Consider the following 19431-nt stretch of genomic DNA (forward strand, 5'->3'; position numbering starts at 1 on the left):
GAATCAATTCGGAATTTCTACACCGTTTGACCATGACTCGTCCGACCATTTGTGATATACTGGATTTTTTACAATATTTTTATCGAGAAAACACTCGCCAAGAGCAATTTCCAGACATGAAATATAATATTACCTGAGCATCAATGGACATTTATGTGACTTTGTTAGATTTGACTAACTTTTATAACTTTTTTAGGCCTGGAAGTCAAAAGTTTTTACCCCCATGTGTGCCTCATGCCAGAGCTCATTATCGGTCAATCATGTTTTATTGTATTTTTAGTCCTCTGTGAAATTAGTTTTAATCTGCTTTCACTCCTAAAAAAGGTTTCAATCCAGAATAAGTTTTAGAGCTTTTACCATGGGAACCCTACGATTCTCTTAAAATAAATGCAATATAATCTAGGTCTTTTCTTTTGAAAAAGACCTCCAAGAATTTTGTGCATTTGTATGTCTCTGCCTAACATGTTTGTTTCTACAGACAAGTAAATGTTGCTAATGGAATACTTGTGTTTCAGGTTTACTTGTTCATGTCGATAAGAGAATTACACTGGCAGCATTCAAGCAGAAGCTTGAGCCGTTTGTTGGCGTCCCTTCCACTCAGTTCAAGGTCTTCCGGGTTTATGCCAACAACCAGGAATTTGAGAGCGTGCGCCTCAACGAGACACTCTCCTCTTTCTCAGATGACAGCAAGGTGAGATTTCACTTTGTCCATTGTTAACTTGGTTAAATTGCGTATGGGAATGTTTAGCAATTTTTTTTCCCCTTTTTAATTATTTGTTTATAACTGTACATTGAAGTCAACTGCTGCTCTGTTGTTGAACAGATCACAATTCGATTGGGACGAGCACTGAAGAAAGGAGAATACAGGGTGAAGGTGTACCAGCTGCTAGTCAATGATCCAGAGGTGAGCATGAACAAGCTTGGTGTGCGTTTGTAGATGATTTAAGTATTGTCACATTTCCATGCATAAAAATAACTGGTGTTCTGTTGTTTTAACAGCCCTGTAAGTTTCTTTTGGACACTGTTTTCGCCAAGGGCATGACTGTTCGGCAGTCTAAGGAGGAGCTACTGTCTCAACTCAAAGACCAGTGCAAACTTGACCTCAGTATAGACAGGTGAGGTTGATAATGTTAGTCAAGATTTCTTGCACCAAAAACAGTCAGTTTAGTTTTAAAAGACAATTTTCATCCTGTCTTATTTTAAACGGGTTATTTTCTTTATTTGTCGATCTGCGCGGTCCATATTTTAATGTATTCATAATTGTGTCATAATTGTGTTGTATGCATAATTGTGTGTGTGTGTGGGGGGGGGTCCTCTTGGTCGCATAGTGACTTGCCTCAAACTGGGTGGTGGAGGACGAATCCAAGCTTCCTCTGCGTCTGAGACCGCCAACACACGCATCTCATCACGTGGCTTGAGTGTGTTGCCACGGAGACATAGCGCGTGTGGAGGCTTCACGCCATCCACCATGGCATCCATGCTCAACTCACCACGTGCCCCACCAAGAACGAATTATAGCGACCACGAGGAGGTTACCCCATGTGACTACCCTCCCTAGCAACCAGGCCAATTTGTTTGCTTAGGAGACCTGGCTGGAGTCACTCAGCATGCCCTGTTATTCGAAGTAGCGAACTAGCGAATTCTACGGGTGGTAGCCAGCGTCTTTAACACTGAGCTACACATACAAATAATGCACAGAAAGTAAGCATTACTGATATCCCTTTAGAGAAATTTAAACGCCTCTGATTTGCTGTTGCATTTATGCAAACAACAGACCAAAAATAGGTTAGAAATAGAAAATGGACACCATGGCAGTACACCTAAATAGAATGCTGTTAATGACACTTTTAGCGATTGGTAAACTGTTACAGTTGTACTTGTAATATTTATTTATTTTTCTCCCCATTTTGGAATGCCCATTCCCAATGCGCTCTTAGTCATCATGGTGGCATAGTGACTCCGGGTGGCAGAGGACGAATTTCAGTTGCCTCCGTGCCTGAGATCGTCAATCAGCGCATCTCATCACGTGGCTTGTTGAACGCGTTACTGCGGAGACATAGCACGTGTGGAGGCTTCACGCTATTCTCTGCACAATCTCCACTTGCCCCACAGAGAGCGAGAACCACATTATAGCGACCACGAGGTGGTCTCTACCCTCCCTAGCAACTGGGCCAATTTGGTTGCTTAGGAGACCTGGCTGGAGTCACTCAGCACACCCTGGATTCAAACTCCAGGGGTGGTAGTCAGCATCTTTACTCGCTGTGCTACCCAGGCCCCCTATTTTTATTGTTTTTGTTTTTTTCTTGAAATAATGGTGCAGTCCTTACTATTAACCATCTGAATTCTCAGTTTTCTTATCAGGGTTCCCACCTGAAAAACCTGGAAAATTCAGGGTTCAAGTTTTTCTTTGCTCACCCATATATTGCATGAGCGTAGAGCTTGTGTAGAGTGGAATTAGCTTGCAAGCCATAGTCATGTCCCATTTGTGATTAAATCCTTATTTTGAGGATGTTTTTTTTTCAGTTAATTGATCTAAATGGCTCACAAATTGCTGAGTGATTCATTAGTGAATCAGTCTGAATCAAAATGGTTTAAAAAAAAAATTAAAATGTACTAAACACTAAAACAAAAATCAAGGAAATGCTTTGTTCAGAAAAGATGGGAACCCTGTCTTATGCTTAGGATGACTTATGTAGTCAGGTTAGCTCATATGTAATCACAGGCCTGTCTCATGAACATGTAGATCAACAGTTTTGAGCATTCACCTTCTGTGCACACTGCAGAGACTGACCTTATAAACACACTGGCTCACAGCAGAGGAGAATTAGTACCTCGCAATACTAACTGGACATGTGTCACAGGTTTAGACTCAGGAAGAAGACCTGGAAGAACCCAGGCACAGTGTTTCTGGATTACCACGTCTATGAGGAGGACATCAACATCTCCAGTAACTGGGAAGTGTTCCTTGAAGTCCTTGAAGGTGAAGAATTTGCTAGTACTATTTTATATTAAAGGAATGTTGTGGGTTCAATACAAGTTAAGCTGTATCAACAGCATGCTGTTACCATAATGCAAAGTTGTATCCTGTATTTCAACTCCTGTCATGACTATGTAAAGCGAAAAAAGGGACAGTTACACTGAGAAAAATCCATCTACAGAAATGACGTTATTATCTCAGAAGTTCACCCGCTTGTCCTACTACTAAAAGGACTATTTAGATAAGTTTACAGATCAAATAACACATATTTACACCGTATAAGTAATATTAGCACTTTACAAGAATGTGAATATATATAATACAAAAAATAATTCTAACCCAGATTATATAACACTGCTGCTTTCATTTATGGACTGTCCCTGATCAGACAGCATCATTGATTTCTCTCGGTTGTAGAACCAGAGCGGATGAAGTCCATGTCCCAGTTGGCGGTTCTGACTCGTCGCTGGTGCCCCGCCCAGATGAAGCTCGAGCCCTTTCGAGAGATGGTGCTGGAGAGCAGCAGTGTAGAGGAACTAAAGGAGAAGGTATGTGGATACCGTGATGCTGTTTTCTTCCTGGAAATCTTAGTTAACTAAGAATTGCCGAAGCTTGTTTTTCCACTATTCACAATTGTCATATTCTCTTCCCTCAGCTCAGTGAAATGAGTGGGATTCCTCTGGAAAACCTGGAGTTTGCCAAGGTATAGCAGTCTTTTTGTATCAGTTTAAGTTGGATCACTGGTATCCATCCCTCAGTGACTCAGATCTGAGTGTCTCATTTCTCCTACAGGGTCGAGGAACCTTTCCCTGTGACATCTCAGTGCTGGAGATCCATCAGGATTTGGATTGGAATCCTAAAGTCTCCACTCTCAATGTCTGGCCTCTCTACATCTGTGATGATGGTGCTGTGATTTTCTACAGGTAAAACCTTGCCCTTTCCATAGAACATTACAAGGGCATTAAGAATCAGTTCTTATTTATGTGATGAACAGGCCGAAATCAAACTCGTTGTTATGATAACTTGCCAGTGGTGATGATTGGGTGTCATTAGCCGCATTTCAAATATCGTAACAATTGAGGGCATGCTAGAGCGTTACAGGTCTAGTTGCGTTCCCACAGTCACTTCCAAGGCTTCATCGTCCTTCCTCTGGTTCAATGGCCTTTGTCCCGCCGATTACCTTTGGGCCAAACAAGGCCAACTGGGGATTAAAGCGGCGTCAATGCCAAACTTGCCAGGTTGTGTATCCAGCGCAAAACGGTAAAGGTTAGGGAAAAATAAAACAATTGCCGGTACAACACAAATCTGTTAAAATGCACAATGGACAGTACCCAAAGATAATGGTTCGAGATCATGTATAGTGTGCAGGGACTTGGTCCCGCTGTTAGTGGAAAGACCACTTGGGACACCATGGCAGTTACAGTCGGTGAGTTGTCAATGCTAGCTTATTTTGCTAGACAGCTAATGTTTACAAACAATATAAACTCGATATTCTAGATAACTAGGTACCATGATACCTAAGTTTGAGCTTCCCTCTTGCTTGTGAAATGGGCAGGGTGTTTGATGTTGTCACCGGGGGGGGTGTGAAGGCTAGGTTGTAGGGCAACGCTGCAGGGGTATCAGCTCCGGCTGTCCAGTTGATTGCCCTGGCTCACACTGGCCTGATTGTGGAAAAGAGGATAGTAAAATCAAACCTCACTGGTTCTTGTATCTCTCACGACCAAACGCCATGACGTCAGACTTATATTAAGGAACAATAACCTTTAACTCAAATCTTTTTATACTGAATGCTACTTTTTTAAATTAGGTTTGTAAGAAGTAATGTAGGGCTGGGTTAGACAGGGCTCACTTTGCATTCCTCCCAAAATGCACTACATGCGTGTGCTTCTACACTGAGAAATATCTGGTGTTGACGTCTATATTAGATCCAATATTTGAAACAGACAGGTTATCAGAGATGAGACAGTAAATAAACTTGGTGAGATTCGCAAGCTGCTGTTTTTTTTTTTGTACCACTGATGTATTTATTACTTGCATTCAGTCACCACAGTGGAAAAAGAAACCATAACCGGTTTCGCAACGAGAACTGCTCAGCCCGGTTGTGGAAAAGCTACTAATATCGCAAATGGTATTGGGATGCTTGTCAGTCATCGCCGATATCTGATTACATTGTCCTATTGCACTTAGAGTTATGACCATTTCTTTTTTAACAGTTATAACTTACGAAAAAAGTTAAAAAAACTCCCCACCTCTCCACAGGGACAACACTGACGAGCTCATGGAGCTGTCCGAAGAGGAGCGCAATGAACTGATGAAGAAGGAGAGCAGCCGGCTGTTGAAGACAGGCCACCGGGTCAGCTACTCCCCCCGTAAAGAGAAGGCCCTCAAAATCTACCTGGATGGAGGGCCCACCAAAGACCCTGGACAGGACTGAGGGTGGGAGGGGGAGAGAACCTTTCCTGCCCTAATTCCTATCTCGCCTGCCCGCTGCAGTGTAGCGCTGCCTCGCCAGGGACCCTGGCATTTGGGCCCACGTTGAATCAACGTCACCAGTGCTGTCCGGCTGACGCTCACTCTCCTTTGAGCACCCGAGCGCATAGTGTGACTCAGAGTACAATTGTGCACCATAGATTATTGTACTGTAAAGTTTAAAGGGAAGTACAAAAGCTATTTCAAATTAAAATCCGATATCATTCAGAAAAATCTGTTTAATAATACAAGAGATGGGTGCACTTGTAGAGGAAGCGTGACAGTTTGGGAAATATAGCCCATTTATTTAGTCTGTCTCCGCAACTCGCTCCATCTCCGTTGATTTTCGTCCTTTCGTTCTGCGTTCGCTGTTTCTCCGTCGGTCACTTTGATTTTGAGATCTCAGAGTCTATCAAGGTCTTATGTTCTCAACGTTCATCATTCAGATTCTATTCAGTTCAAACACAGTGTTTTAACATACCCAGCCAACTCAAAACGCCCAATGTGGTGACGGCACTGTTCATCCATTTCGTAGAGCTCTTCGATCGACTCCAGTCATGGTATACTTTCACTTAAAATGTTTTGGGATATTTCAAATTTTTTTGTTTATTTAACACACAGCTGTGAATTAAATGTCTTTTCTGGCTGATGAGGCTCTATTCTTGCCATTCATGCTTCCCTTTATGTGTGGGTGTGGCTGATATTTGCCCCACCCCACTGGATCCATGGGAGCCTCTCCCTCTTGCACTCACTACACTTCCTACTGGGGATACTGACATATATGGTACATATGAGTTTGCAAACCTTTAAGAGTAGGGCAACATGAATTACGTAGAGCGCTGCATTCACTCTTGTTAGTTCTTGTTAGTGACTTTTAATGACACATGTTTTAATTTTTGAGCTGTATGCTGCTTTTTTCCCCATTTAGAAAAGTGTCCCGTTTTATTTTTTTATTTTATTTTTCTAATTTCTGCAAAATGTGAACAGAGCATGTGTGAGTTCAGATGTGGTGTGAGTGTGTGTGCATGTGTGGAAAAGCTTATCGCTGCTGTGTTTTTGCGTAGATTGAAAGAAGGCTCAATGGAGGATCACCATTGTTGAGATAAAATGAACCGCTACGGGTTCCGCAGCTCCTCATGCTCCCACAAGCTGTTCACAATAGACATGCCAATACTGAAATAAAGAGCAACAATCAATCTCTGTCTGCCTGCCTCCAGGTTGACGTATATGACGATATCACACACATACTTTAAGGGACAGAATGAACCATTGATTTTATAGGGGGTCATATGGTGAGAAATCAGAACTGATCTTTTGAAATAAAGTTTAGTGTACTATAAAGACATACTGTAAATTTTAGATCTCAAAACATTAGCCCAGGCCAAAAAATAGCATTTATTGAAATTGAGCTGCAAGCAGCTCATTCTGATGTCCTTACATTTTTAAGGACATCAGAAGAATAGATACTTTTAAGGCCCATACTTTCTACGAAATTGAAGAATGAATGGGTGTGACGTCATTTAGAACAAACTTTAGCCAAAAAGGTGCTTTTGCATTCATTTCGGTGGTTGGCAACAGCTCGTCTGGGCAAACTGGTGCATTCGAGACATTTTCCAATAACGTCATTTCTTTGGGTTTATTTGAGCTACAAAAATCTACTGAAATACTCTCAAATGTGCATTCACTCATGTGCCATCTGCAGCAAAAGCCATTCACACATCTACCCATAGTAAGATATGACCCTCTTATCATTCTTTTGTCTGTATTTTGCCCATTAACACGCTTTTATACACCCATCTTTGCAGTGTCATCATAAATTACAATAATAAAGTGTAATCAGTGCATATTATGACAGTGTGTAGCCTGTCAGTGCATTAGCGTCATAAATTCAGAATGTAAACAAGACAAATTAAACATTATTTACTGTATAAACACTGGCGGCCAAAAGTTTGGAATAATGTACAGATTTTGCTGTTTCAGAAGGAAATTGGTACTTAAATTCAAAGTGTCATTCAGCTGATCACAAAATATAGTCAGAACATTACTGATGTAGAAAACAGCACCATCACTATTTGATTTTTAAAAGTAATTTTTGATAAAATCTAGACAGGCCCCATTTCCAGCAGCCATCACTCCAACACCTTATTCTTGAGTGATCATGCTAAATTGCTAATTTGGTACTAGAAAATCTTGCAATTATATCAAACACTGTTTAAAGCTGTTTGTTTCATTAAATGAAGCTTAACATTGTCTTTGTGTTTGATTTTGAGTTGCCAGAGTATACAATAGACTGACGTGTCTTAAGGTCACCGTCATTATTAGGTAATGGCAAAAAAGAAACGGCGTTCTCTAGAAACTCATCAGTCAATCATTGTTTTGAGGAACGAAGGCTATACAATGCTTGAAATTGCCAATAAACTGAAGATTTCATAGAAGAAAGAGATGTGGAAGGCCAGATGTACAACTAAACAAGAGGATTATTACATCAGAGTCTCTAGTTTGAGAAATAGACGCCTCACGTGTCCTCCGCTGACAGCTTCATTGAATTCTACCCGCTCAACGCCAGTTTCATGAACAACAGTAAAGAGAAGACTCAGGGGTGCAGCCTTATGGCAAGAATTGCAAAGAAAAATCACTTTTGGAGAAGAAAATGGATCTTAACCCCTTTTGGTGGGATCAGCTAGACTGTAAGGTGTGTGAGAAGTGCCCGACAAGACAGACACATCTATGGCAAGTGCTACAGGAAGTGTGGGATGAAAGGTCACCTGAGTATCTGGACAAACTGACAGCTAGAATGTCGAGGATCTGCAAAGCTGTCATTGCTGCACGTGGAGGATTTTTTGATGAGAAGTTTTGAAGTAGTTTAAGTTTATTTTTCAAATTGTAATAGTAATTTTTCATGTTATTGATGTCACGACTATATATTGTGATCAGTTGAATTTCACTTTGGTGAATAAAAAATCTGTAAATTTTTCCAAACTTTTGTCCGCCAGTGTATATTACTTTAAATCATCATCAAGTGGTTAAAACAGCTTCTTTTACTGACCTCTTGTGAATTCTACTCATAGAATGAAGCATTAAGTCATTGATAACACATTTTAATTTCTTATTAGCATCGTGAGCATTCTCATATTTAAATGTAACTCTAAACACCTCCCACATGGGATGTGGCGGGTGTCTGAATGTTTGCAAACAGTATACCAATGCTCAGCTGTTTAGAACAACTTTTTACCCCTTAACGAAGAACGCGGAAGAACTTCTCTGGAAGTATATCAGGGCTTTTATTAATAACAAGCAGAAGAAGAAAGAAGAGTAATATGTGGGAAAGCTCATAAACTCGTATACTGTTCCTGGCTGTGTAGCAGCACCTAAAGCTCTGCATATACTTCTAAAGGATCCCAATGTTAGGAAAGAGTGGCTTAAGTGCCTGATCTTTTCGGTTTGATCTGTCACAATGTAATGAAGGCTTTAGAGCAGTAAAAACTATATTGGACCTGACAGGTAATCTGCAGCTCTTTCTCATTTCCCATTAAAAAATGGCACAGCAGCAAAACATTGCTACAGATCTGAGAAATGGTGGAAAATGGGCCTAAAAAATCTGATAAAAGCACATATTGACTTAGATGACAAATGTGAAAGAAATTAAAAGAAAAACAACACATGAGTTTTATGCCTTTTTATTTTCTGTAGTGAGATTAAGTTCATTTGTCTGGGGAAATAACATGATTGCAAGATTATTGGATGGGTTGATCGATTTAACTAGTACACACTCATCAAAGATGGATTGGGAGATTTCCATTTTATTTGCCTCCAAAAATTCTCAAAAATCTCTATTAATCCAATGCTCAAAATTTCACACTGATTGCGATTTTATTGTTGGAGATCGCCAAGTTGCTCTATTGTTTTTATCTGATCACAATTGTGATGTATTGACAGCAAAAATATAGATATTATTCAACTTTGACAACAAATCAAGGGAAAGCATTTGCATCTAAGATGCAGCAGTGCATAATGTATCATTTAAGGAATAAGATGAATGATTATCATGTGCTTGAATTAAACTCATCGAAATTTTCCACGTTCAACGTATACTTTTTATTATATATATATATATATATATATAAAGAACAGGGAAATTGCTCACAGTTTCTGTTAACTTTTCCATTTCGCCTGACTTGACTACAAAATGGATCATGGGAGCTACAATGTCTTCACTCCTGTTGGAAGTTGCTGATTTGCGTTACCACTTATTTGCATAAAATAAAATGTGTCGCTTGTCATACCAACATCGCATCACCATTTGTCACTGCCACTTATGTCACCTCAAATATCCAACTCTTAATAAAACTAAATGAGTTGTCATTTTTTTGCTGCAAATCGCTGCGAGTGTGAACACCCCTTTAGATCTTTTATTAGGCCTTCTGGAAATATCTTCTGCTGTGTTCAGAGGCAGCACTTTTATCCACAGCTGCATTTACAGTTTAGCATGTGTTTGGATGATTATGGTTAAGGAGTTTTCTACAAAGCTTTTGACGGTAACGATGAAGCATACTGTGGCTAGGAGGAGGGCGGGGCCGGATCGTGATGATGCACACCTGGCCCCTAATCAGGCTAATCAAGCCGACAAGAGGGATAAAGGCCACCAGATGCTGCAGTTTGGGAGAGTGAGAGCTACAGGCTGCTGCCCTGTATGTGTTTGTGGTTATGTTTGTGTCTTTGTTTAATTATATATTACTTTGATGCTTTGTCCAGTTCTCGTTTTTTCCTTTCCCTTTTACGTCATTACATTGGTGCCGAAGCCCAGGAAGGAGGAGGGACGCGCAATAGTAGAGTCCTCACCATTACCATCCACCCCAAAGGAGCAGCCGCGGCCATCCGCCAGGGGACGGAGGAGCCCGGCCGCCTGAAAGCGGAGGAACGACTGCCGAACACGAGGGGAGGAGGGTCTCTTTACCGACCAGGGGTGGAGGTGGCCCCTACTGGCCGGTAAAATGTGGTGGGCTCAATGGGAAGACCATCGTCCACGAGTGGGTAGGGGCTCACTACCAACCGCCTTGAGTGGGAGAACCGCTGTGAGGGGCGGAGGAGACCCCTACCATCCACCAAAATGCGGCAGGGCATTCCGTTTGCCAGGGGCCGGAGGACTACCTCCAATCCACCCGGGAGGAGCAGCTGTCATCCACTAGAAGGTGGAGGAGTGACCGAGGACCAGGCAACGGCGAGTAAGGATATTTATTTTCCCCCTCTCCTCTCTCTTGGAAGATGCAGTCGCTCCATGTTGGCCTTTTCCTCTCTTTTTTTTTTTGTTGCTTTTCCCTCCCCTTATCTCCTTCCCAGGTCTGAGAAGGCGGGATAGACCTGCCGGCAGGTGGGGCGGAAGGGCCCACCCCAGAGAGAGAGCTGCCTGTAGCTCTCTCCCAAACTGCAGCCTCCGGCAGCAATTATCCCTCTCGTCAGCTTGCTTAGCCGGATAAGGGGCCGGGCGTGCATCATAATGGCCTGGCTGGCCCCACCCTCCTCCTCGCCACACATACATATTCTTTATCAGGAGCTCCTCTTCTTCTGACTGTCAAATCAGGCAAAGTCTCACTAGACAATGTAGTCAACCTCGGAGTACAGAGCGTCAGTTAGGTCCTCCTCACTGGAGTTCTGACGCTTCAGGCACAGTGTACCTCGCCTGAAGAGGAGAGTGAAAAGACAGTTAATGATCGTATATTCCAGCCTGATGGGTGGAGTTAAACACAATTTACTCTGTTTCAGGGGTGAATTCAACTTGATTGCTGTTTGCATTTAGTGCAAAAGAGATTAAAAGACCTCTTTGTACAGTTTAAGAGTTCCTTTCACATTTGTTTCCAAGATCTCAGTCTCAAATGAATTCTGAGAAAGTGCATCCTGTAAAACCGTAATGTTTCCGGGGTTGCTTTGGCCTGATTTGTACATTTGAGTACAACATTTTTGAAGGTCAGCACATGTATATTACATTAAATAGTTATTTTACACAATTATAGTGGACAATGTAATCAAATATTTGAAAATAGGAAATGTGCTTGATCCATTCGATTTTATATCTTCTATTCATTTTCCAAGTGGGCACTACAGGTACATGGTATTTACATATTAGTGTAATTTTTAGTGAAAACAAACAGAAATAGACTAGTTCTGATTCTTACCCACGATGTTGGCACTGCAGGTCACCAGCACAAGGACAGTGCTCTTGAGGACCCTCCCCCTCCATATCCCAAGACAGCAGCTCCAGCAGGTGATTGGCTGAAATTACGCAACGCTCACGTTCTACTGGCTTAGAGCTGCAGACTGGGAATAGCAAAGCTGAGAGAAAATCAAAAACAAATATTTTATCAATCTGAAATGGGCACCGTCTAATACTTTCCACTAGGTGGTATAATCGGTTAATTAACATTATTTTGAAATATTAAAAATAAACTAATTTCTATACCTCTATAACGACACAAAACAAAATGGCAAAATAATGACTGTTTTCTCATCACAAGCACTTTGTGTAGAACGAACCTAGTTGAATTAGATAAACCCAACAAAATTGATGTGTCAATGTACCCCAAATACAGCTTTTATTTCTTTATGTACTAACTAGTGAAAGTTAGCATGCTAAATGCATGCTAATTAGAAGCACTACAGTGTGTAGTTTATTTATTACACTATGATTAGCACAGAACTTGTTCAAACTAAGCGAGCAATCAATTTCATATGCGACCTGTCCATTCTTCACCATAATGGTAACCCCAAAACTCCATCATAACTCTTCTAAATCTCAACATAACAAAACATGAAACAATAACAAGTACCCCCCTTTATATTAATCTTGCTAAAAGAAAATTGTAACATTTACTCTGTCAATTCCCATGCAAAACATGCTGGAAAATGTAAATCCCCTGCCCAGTTTCATCAATGCTACATTAACACTACAAAAAGTATTAATGTAGTCCCAACTCAAACGGATTAAGTAAACTTCCATTTTAGAAATTTAAATGGATAAAAACAATAAAATCATGGTGTGACAACATTTTCTAAAGTGCTTGTACCTTTACGGAAGGTACAGCAGAGCTCTTCTTTACAGTCACTTTGATATTGACAGATAGTTCCTTCTTCTCCCTTTGTGCTGTTGTTTGAGCACTGACCCCACACACACAGCTGTCCCGCACAACATTCTTCATCTTTGGTGCATGTCTTAGGGTGATACAGTAAACAGAGTGGCAGCTATTCACCTGTTCACTTACAAAATAATGGCACTTTTCCACTGCACGTTAAGTTTCGACTCGACTCGCCTCAACTCTACCTGCTTTACTTTTCCGATCTATCATTTCCACTGCAGTTTAGTGCCTCCTCAGCGTGGGTGAGATTATAGGCTGATCGTCATAGTTGCTCCGCCTCTACTGCCGTGAAATCATCTTAAACACGACACAAACTGACCAAAACAATAACAGAACCGCTAGCTGTTAGCTACTAGCTCATTGTGCTGCATAAAGCAGTTGTGGAACCTCGACTGAGGTGGTACTAAAAAAAAGATCAGGTACCAGGAACTATCCATAGTGGAAAACCCCAAAAAGCGAGCGGAGTCAAGTTGTACAGTGCAGTGGAAAAGCCCCATAAGACTATGGTAACAGCATTTTGATTATCATAAACAGTTGAAGTCAGAAGTTTAAATACACCTTATCCAAATACATTTAAACTCAGTTTTTCACAATTCCTGACATTTAATCATAGAAAACATTCACTGTCTTAAGTCAGTTAGGATCACTTCTTTATTTAAGAATGTAGAGAGAAGGATTTATGTCAGCTTTTATTTCTATCATCAGATTCCCAGTGGGTCAGACATTTACATACTATTTGGTAGCATTGCCTTTAAATTGTTTAAGTTGGATCAAATATTTTGAGTAGCCTTCCACAAGCTTCTCACAATAAGCTGCTGGAATTTTGGCCCATTCCTCCAGGCAGAACAGGTGTAACAGTCAGGTTTGTGGGCCTCCTTGCTCGCACACGCTTTTTCAGTTCTGCCCACAACTCTTTTTTTTGTAGTGTTTTGAAACATACACTCAGCATTTTATTACGAACCAATATGGTCATAATAAAGTGTCAGTCGTTGTCTTCTGTTGTTGTAGCCCATTCCCCTCAAAGCTCGACATGTTTTGCATTCTGAGGTGCTATTCTGCTCACTACAATTGTACAGAGTGGTTATCTGAGTTACCGTAGACTTTCTGTCAGCTCGAACCAGTCTGGCCATTCTCAGTTGACCTCTCTCATCAACAAGATGCTTCTATCCGCAGAACTGCTGCTCACTGGATGTTTTTTTGGTTTTGTCACCGTTCAGAGTAAACTCTAGATACTGTTGTGCGTGAAAATCCCAGGAGCTCAGCAGTTACAGAAATACTCAAAGCAGCCCGTCTGGAACCAACAATCATGCCACGGTCAAAATCACTGAGATCAAATTTTTTTAATCATTCTGATGGCTGATGTGAACATAAACTGAAGCTCCTGACCTGTATCTGCATGATTATATGTGTTGCACTGCTGCCACACGACTGGCTGATAAGATAATCGCATGAATAAGTAGGTGTACAGGTGTTCCTAATAAAGTGCTCAGTGAGTGTTCATACGGTATGTTGCATATATACAAGTATGTGACTTATCAGTCAAAACCATATATTACATGTGTCTTCCCTATTTCCTGTTCCTCAGAAGTGAGCTCTCCTCAATGTGTCCAGCCCAGGACCAGACAAGCTGCTCATATTTAGCAATCTGTGCACTTTGATGTGAAACCCAAAATAGAAAAACTGCAGAATATCAGATATCAGGTGCACTTGTGTCTGTACTGCAATGCAGTAATAATGCAGAATCAGTTGCATCACGTAAAACAATGACCAAATGGAAGTAACTAGAGCTCAAACCTATAGGAGTTATTCAGAAGATAAAAAGATTAGAAAGATCTTTCTTTATACTGGATGATTGTGAAGATTAAAGGGATTGTCCTCACAAAAATTAAAACCCTATCATTTACTTTTCATCAGTGGAACACAGATGACGTTCGGCAGAATGTTAGCCTCAGTCACCATTCACATTTATTGCATTTTTTGCCATACAAAGTGAATGGTGACTCAGGCTAACATTCTGCCGAATGTCGTCTTTTGTTTTGCAATTATGAAAGAAAGTCAAACAGGTTTGGAACAACATGAGGATGAGTCAATAAAGACTACATTTTCATTTTTGTTGAACTATCACTAAGTTTACCCTGCAGTGTGCCTAGTGTGTGAAATTCGAAACTCCTTACCGCATCAAGCTGTTTGCAGGGCAGACACTTTGAGCTATGAGTCTCATAGAGACAATACCCGCCCTTCTCACAGTCTTCATCAATGACACACTCCTGAGAGACAAAGAAAAACATAATTAAACCTTGAAGAAGAATAAGGAGTAGACAACCCTATGAACATGGGTAGGGATGAGCAAAAGTAATAGCTTGCCTCACCAGTTACCATTAATTATAACAAACCATCAACCGTTTGCATCATTCACAGAATGTTAAGAGGAAATGAGGTGGTTATGATATGTGCAGTGATTGTCTATACTAAAAGTTACCCCCACGTTTAGGGTTGATGTTGGAAGTGTAGGGCAAAAAGCTTTTTTCCTTCCTCGTTTAATTCATAAATACTTAAGAACAGAAGGCCTCCTTTTATCTTTAATATAACATAACACTATATTGTAATTACAATCATTTGATATCTATAAAAGCATTCTCTTACATGTTGTGAAGTTGCATCCCTTATACAGCTGTTGCACGTATAAATGGTCTCTCTATAAGGACATTTCAGAGGCACATTTGTATATGATATGCTATTAAAGAGCATATGTCTTAAACAATATCAGACATGGAGTTAACAGAACATTTCACTCACTTTACATGATGTAGATTAATGTATAAATAAATGCTGTTATAGATAGATAGCTTACATGATCAATGCCATTCTCTTTACCACTGGATTGTATAGTTTTGGAGATGTTTGCCATTTCAGTTGCATTGTCTGTTATCTGGGAGCAAAAACACAGAAATGCTTTTAATTAAACTTCAGCAAGAGAATGAGGAAAAATTACGATTTTTTTAAAGATAATTTTGTGAAAATCCAAATAACTTTACAGATCTTTATTGTAAAGGGTTTAATGTTTTCTATGCTTGTTCAATGAACCATAAACACTTAAATGAACATGCACATGTGGAACGGTCGTTAAGACACTAATAGCTTATAGATAGTAGGCACTTAAGGTCACAGTTATAAAAACTTAGGACACTAAAGAGACCTTTCTACTGACTCTGAAAAACACCAAAAGTAAGATGCCCGTGGTCCCTGCTCATCTGCGTGAACGTGCCTTAGGTATGCTGCATGGAGGCATGAGGACTGCAGATGTGGCCAGGGCAATAAATCGCAATGTCCGTATGCGAGACGCCTAAGACTGCGCTACAGGGAGACCGGAAGGACAGCTGATCGTCCTCGCAGTGGCAGACCACGTGTAACAACACCTGCACAGGATTGGTACATCCGAATATCACACCTGCGGGACAAGTACAGGATGGCAACAACAACTGCCCGAGATACACCAGGAACGCACAATCCCTCCATCAGTGCTCAGACTGTCCGCAATAGGCTGAGAGAGGCTGGACTGAGGGCTTGTAGGCCTGTTGTAAGGCAGATGCTTACCAGACATCACTGGCAACAACGTCGCCTATGAGCACAAACCCACCTTTGCTGGACCAGACAGGACTGGCAAAAAGTGCTCTTTACTGACGAGTCACGGTTTTGTCTCACCAGGGGTGATGGTCGGACTCACGTTTATCGTCGAAGGAATGAGCGTTACACTGAGGCCTGTACTCTGGAGCAGGATTGATTTGGAGGTGGATGGTCCATCATGGTCTGGGGCGGTGTGTCGCAGCATCATCGGACTGAGCTTGTTGTCACTGCAGGCAATCTCAATGCTGTGCGTTACAGGGAAGACAACCTCCTCCCTCATGTGGTACCCTTCCTGCAGGCTCATCCTGACATGACCCTCCAGCATGACAATGCCACCAGCCATACTGCTCGTTCCGTTCGTGATTTCCTACAAGACAGGAAAGTGTTCTGCCATGGCCAGTGAAGAGCTCAGATCTCAATCCCATTAAGCACGTCTGGGAACTGTTGGATCGGTAGAATTGCACTGCAGTACTTAATGCAGCTGGTGGCCACACCAGATACTGACTGTTACTTTTGATTTCCCCCCACCGCTTTAACCTAATATGTGATTAACCTCCCCCTTTGTTCAGACACATTATTCAATTTCTGATAGTCACATGTCTGTGAAACTTGTTCAGTTGATGTCTTAATTGTTGAATCTTTTTATGTTAATACAAATATTTACACATGTTATGTTTGCTGAAAATAAAAGCAGTTGAAAGTGAGAGGACAACTTCTTGCTAGCTTTGCACAACTTCAGCCCTGCCCCTAGGTGCCTGTTTCGAACCGTGCACTGTCCCAGCTACCATGTCATTCGTTTTGTAGGTCACTTAATGTCATCCTATGTTTGTTGTCATCTCGGTCAGTGGACAATCGTTTTCGCCCTCTGCCAGTCTGTAGCTTTATTGTCCCCATTGTCTGCAGCTTGACCTTTTTCTTATGAACTGCCATCTTTGATATTTTAAAGATGGAAGAAACCTGACACATTGTATCCATCTTCCAGTAAAGCCAGAATTGAACCCTTCTTTTCCTCACTGAAAACTTTTCCTTTCAACTCTTTTGGCATGGTCAATATAAATATTTTTGATTCCAATTACTTTTGAGGTACTACTAGCACTGTTTTTGCCATCCAGCTGGTCCTACTTCAAGAGGATAGTGATGACCACAGTAGTGGTTACTTTTCCTCTTTAAATAAGATTTGGTTCAGGTGATCACATACATTTATACATTTACATTTACGCATTTGGCAGACGCTTTTATCCAAAGCGACTTACAGTGCACTTATTACAGGGACAATCCCCCCCGGAGCAACCTGGAGTTAAGTGCCTTGCTCAAGGACACAATGGTGTTGGCTGTGGGGATTGAACCAGCAACCTTCTGATTAACAGTTATGTGCTTTAGTCCACTACACCACCACCACTCCAAAGTACCTCAGCACCTCATTAAGTAGAATGAGTAGGTGTGCTGGAATTCAACAGACACTGGAAGGGAATTGCTGTCATACATGTAGAGATGCTGATTTAAGAAAAATTTGGATTTGGTCTCTTATTTTTTTCCAGAGCTGTATTTAAGGTATTAACAAAAATATAAAATCACACAAAAATTATTTGAAACCTGGGTGTCAACCTACCTTGTTGGTTCTCTCAATAATATACATGGATTGATTCCCAGCAGTGATGTCAATACTGCTTTCATTCTGGAGGTGTGAAGAGACATTGTGTGGTCTGATGCTTGATTTTGCACTCTCATTGTCCATCTGAGGAAAAACAGGGGAAATCTGGAAGATCTTGAAATCCCAAAAAACACAATGTTGCTTGTTTTAAGGATCTATTTCTACCAGATCTAAAAATTAAAGCAAAAAATAGTGGAGGTTTCCCTACATAATTAAAACATGAATCCACATGAAGTTTCAGGTTAATTCAGTCATATTAAATAATATTTTGAACTTGTAATATAGTAACATTGATGCCTATGACATTATACGTCACCATCCAATGTCTGAAATAAGATGACTTTTGCCTTATGCGTAGGTCAAATAATGACCTCTGTATAATAGATTTTACCTATAGTATTTAAAGAAAACACAATATATTTTAGTCTGTTTATAATGGCTATTTATCCAATTGAATTTGTAATGTTTATCAAAATTTAATTAATACGACTTTAAGATTAATCAATTTAATTTGATGTATTTTTATAATGAAATTGAAATATTTTTTGGAGTGTATGTGTGTGCATGTTCTGTTGGTAGCAGTGGTGCTGCTATTAGTTATGACAGAAAGTTCAGCTCAATAATGAGAATGCACTGAACTTCATATGTGAAGAAGGATTATTAGCGCCTGTTTTAAAGGCAGAATACCTGATGCACCGCGTCCTCAAATTTCTGCTGCGTGTCCTCCATCACTTCCTCCACCTCCCGAAACATCTCGTTCAATGTCGTTTGTCCTTGCACTAGATTAGTCTCCATATTTGCAATAATGTCCATATTTGTTTTCGAGGTTTCGGGGACAATTCCATTGACGATCCCCAGCAGACATAGACTCAATCTCAGCAGAAACATGATTACTGCGATGTTATTGTGTGTGTGAATGAATCTCCTCAGTCAGTGGCATCAAAGGAGCAGCTGCGCCAGGCGGGGCAATGCGCCATCCATTCCATGCCCAGTCATAGACACATAACCCTCCCTTTTTTATATATATATATATATTCCTATTTATTCTTATCTATATTTGCAGGACATTCTTTTAACGCATTCCATGTGTTTTAATTATTTATTATTATTTTTATGTATTTTAATATACTTAGTGTTTCGTATTATGGTTCTACTATTTTAACATTTTAAATGGTTTCGTATTTTTTTAATTCGAAACCCCTCACCTGCAGGAGGCGCGAGATTACCGTGTTTTATCCACCATATTTTTCAGCAAAACTAGGGCGCTGCCATTAGCAATGTTGAATGTGGACCACTTCCGTTATAAGCCACTTCCAGCTATTTTAGCTGTACAAAAAACACTACATTATGCTGCTTTATATTACAGGCTGGCAATACATGTCATCATATTATTATCATTAATTACGATTTTCATAAACTCATTGGTTTTTGAGTGATTCGAGTTTTACCATTTATCGCATTTTGCCATAGTTTAATCCATAGACTGTAAAAAAAGATGGACGACGCCCCTTCGCTCTTTTCCATTGGTGAGAACTGAAGCCGCCAGTGTCCCGATATGGCGCTGACATCTTGGGACTTGAGTC

The 19431-nt window shown here is 40.6% G+C and overlaps 2 protein-coding genes across 3 annotated transcripts in view; one reads left to right on the plus strand and one right to left on the minus strand.

Annotated features, from left to right (window-relative positions):
* Positions 1-8966, plus strand: part of LOC127657498 (ubiquitin carboxyl-terminal hydrolase 47-like) — a 44494-nt gene extending 35528 nt beyond the window's left edge. The window contains 8 exon segments of the mRNA XM_052146312.1: positions 516-691; positions 824-904; positions 1000-1115; positions 2862-2980; positions 3395-3525; positions 3633-3680; positions 3770-3900; positions 5237-8966. Coding sequence (XP_052002272.1) covers positions 516-691; positions 824-904; positions 1000-1115; positions 2862-2980; positions 3395-3525; positions 3633-3680; positions 3770-3900; positions 5237-5411 — 977 coding nt within the window. The 3' untranslated portion in view covers positions 5412-8966.
* A 141-nt stretch (positions 8967-9107) lies between these two features.
* On the minus strand, positions 9108-18817 carry LOC127657507 (dickkopf-related protein 3-like). Of its 2 annotated transcripts, none has more exons than XM_052146333.1 (7): positions 18536-18817; positions 17807-17932; positions 15425-15502; positions 14748-14840; positions 12505-12649; positions 11617-11773; positions 9108-11123 (listed from the first exon to the last, which is right to left on the minus strand). In XM_052146333.1, the coding sequence occupies exons 1-7, from the start codon at positions 18734-18736 to the stop codon at positions 11036-11038; spliced, it is 888 nt and encodes a 295-aa protein (XP_052002293.1). In that variant the 5' UTR covers positions 18737-18817; the 3' UTR covers positions 9108-11035. The 2 variants fall into 2 exon arrangements, with proteins under 2 accessions (XP_052002293.1, XP_052002285.1); XM_052146325.1 differs by having other exon boundaries at positions 17807-17962.
* Positions 18818-19431: the final 614 nt, after the last annotated feature.

This window comes from Xyrauchen texanus, chromosome 2, assembly GCF_025860055.1.
Source record: "Xyrauchen texanus isolate HMW12.3.18 chromosome 2, RBS_HiC_50CHRs, whole genome shotgun sequence".
Lineage (NCBI taxonomy): Eukaryota > Metazoa > Chordata > Actinopteri > Cypriniformes > Catostomidae > Xyrauchen > Xyrauchen texanus.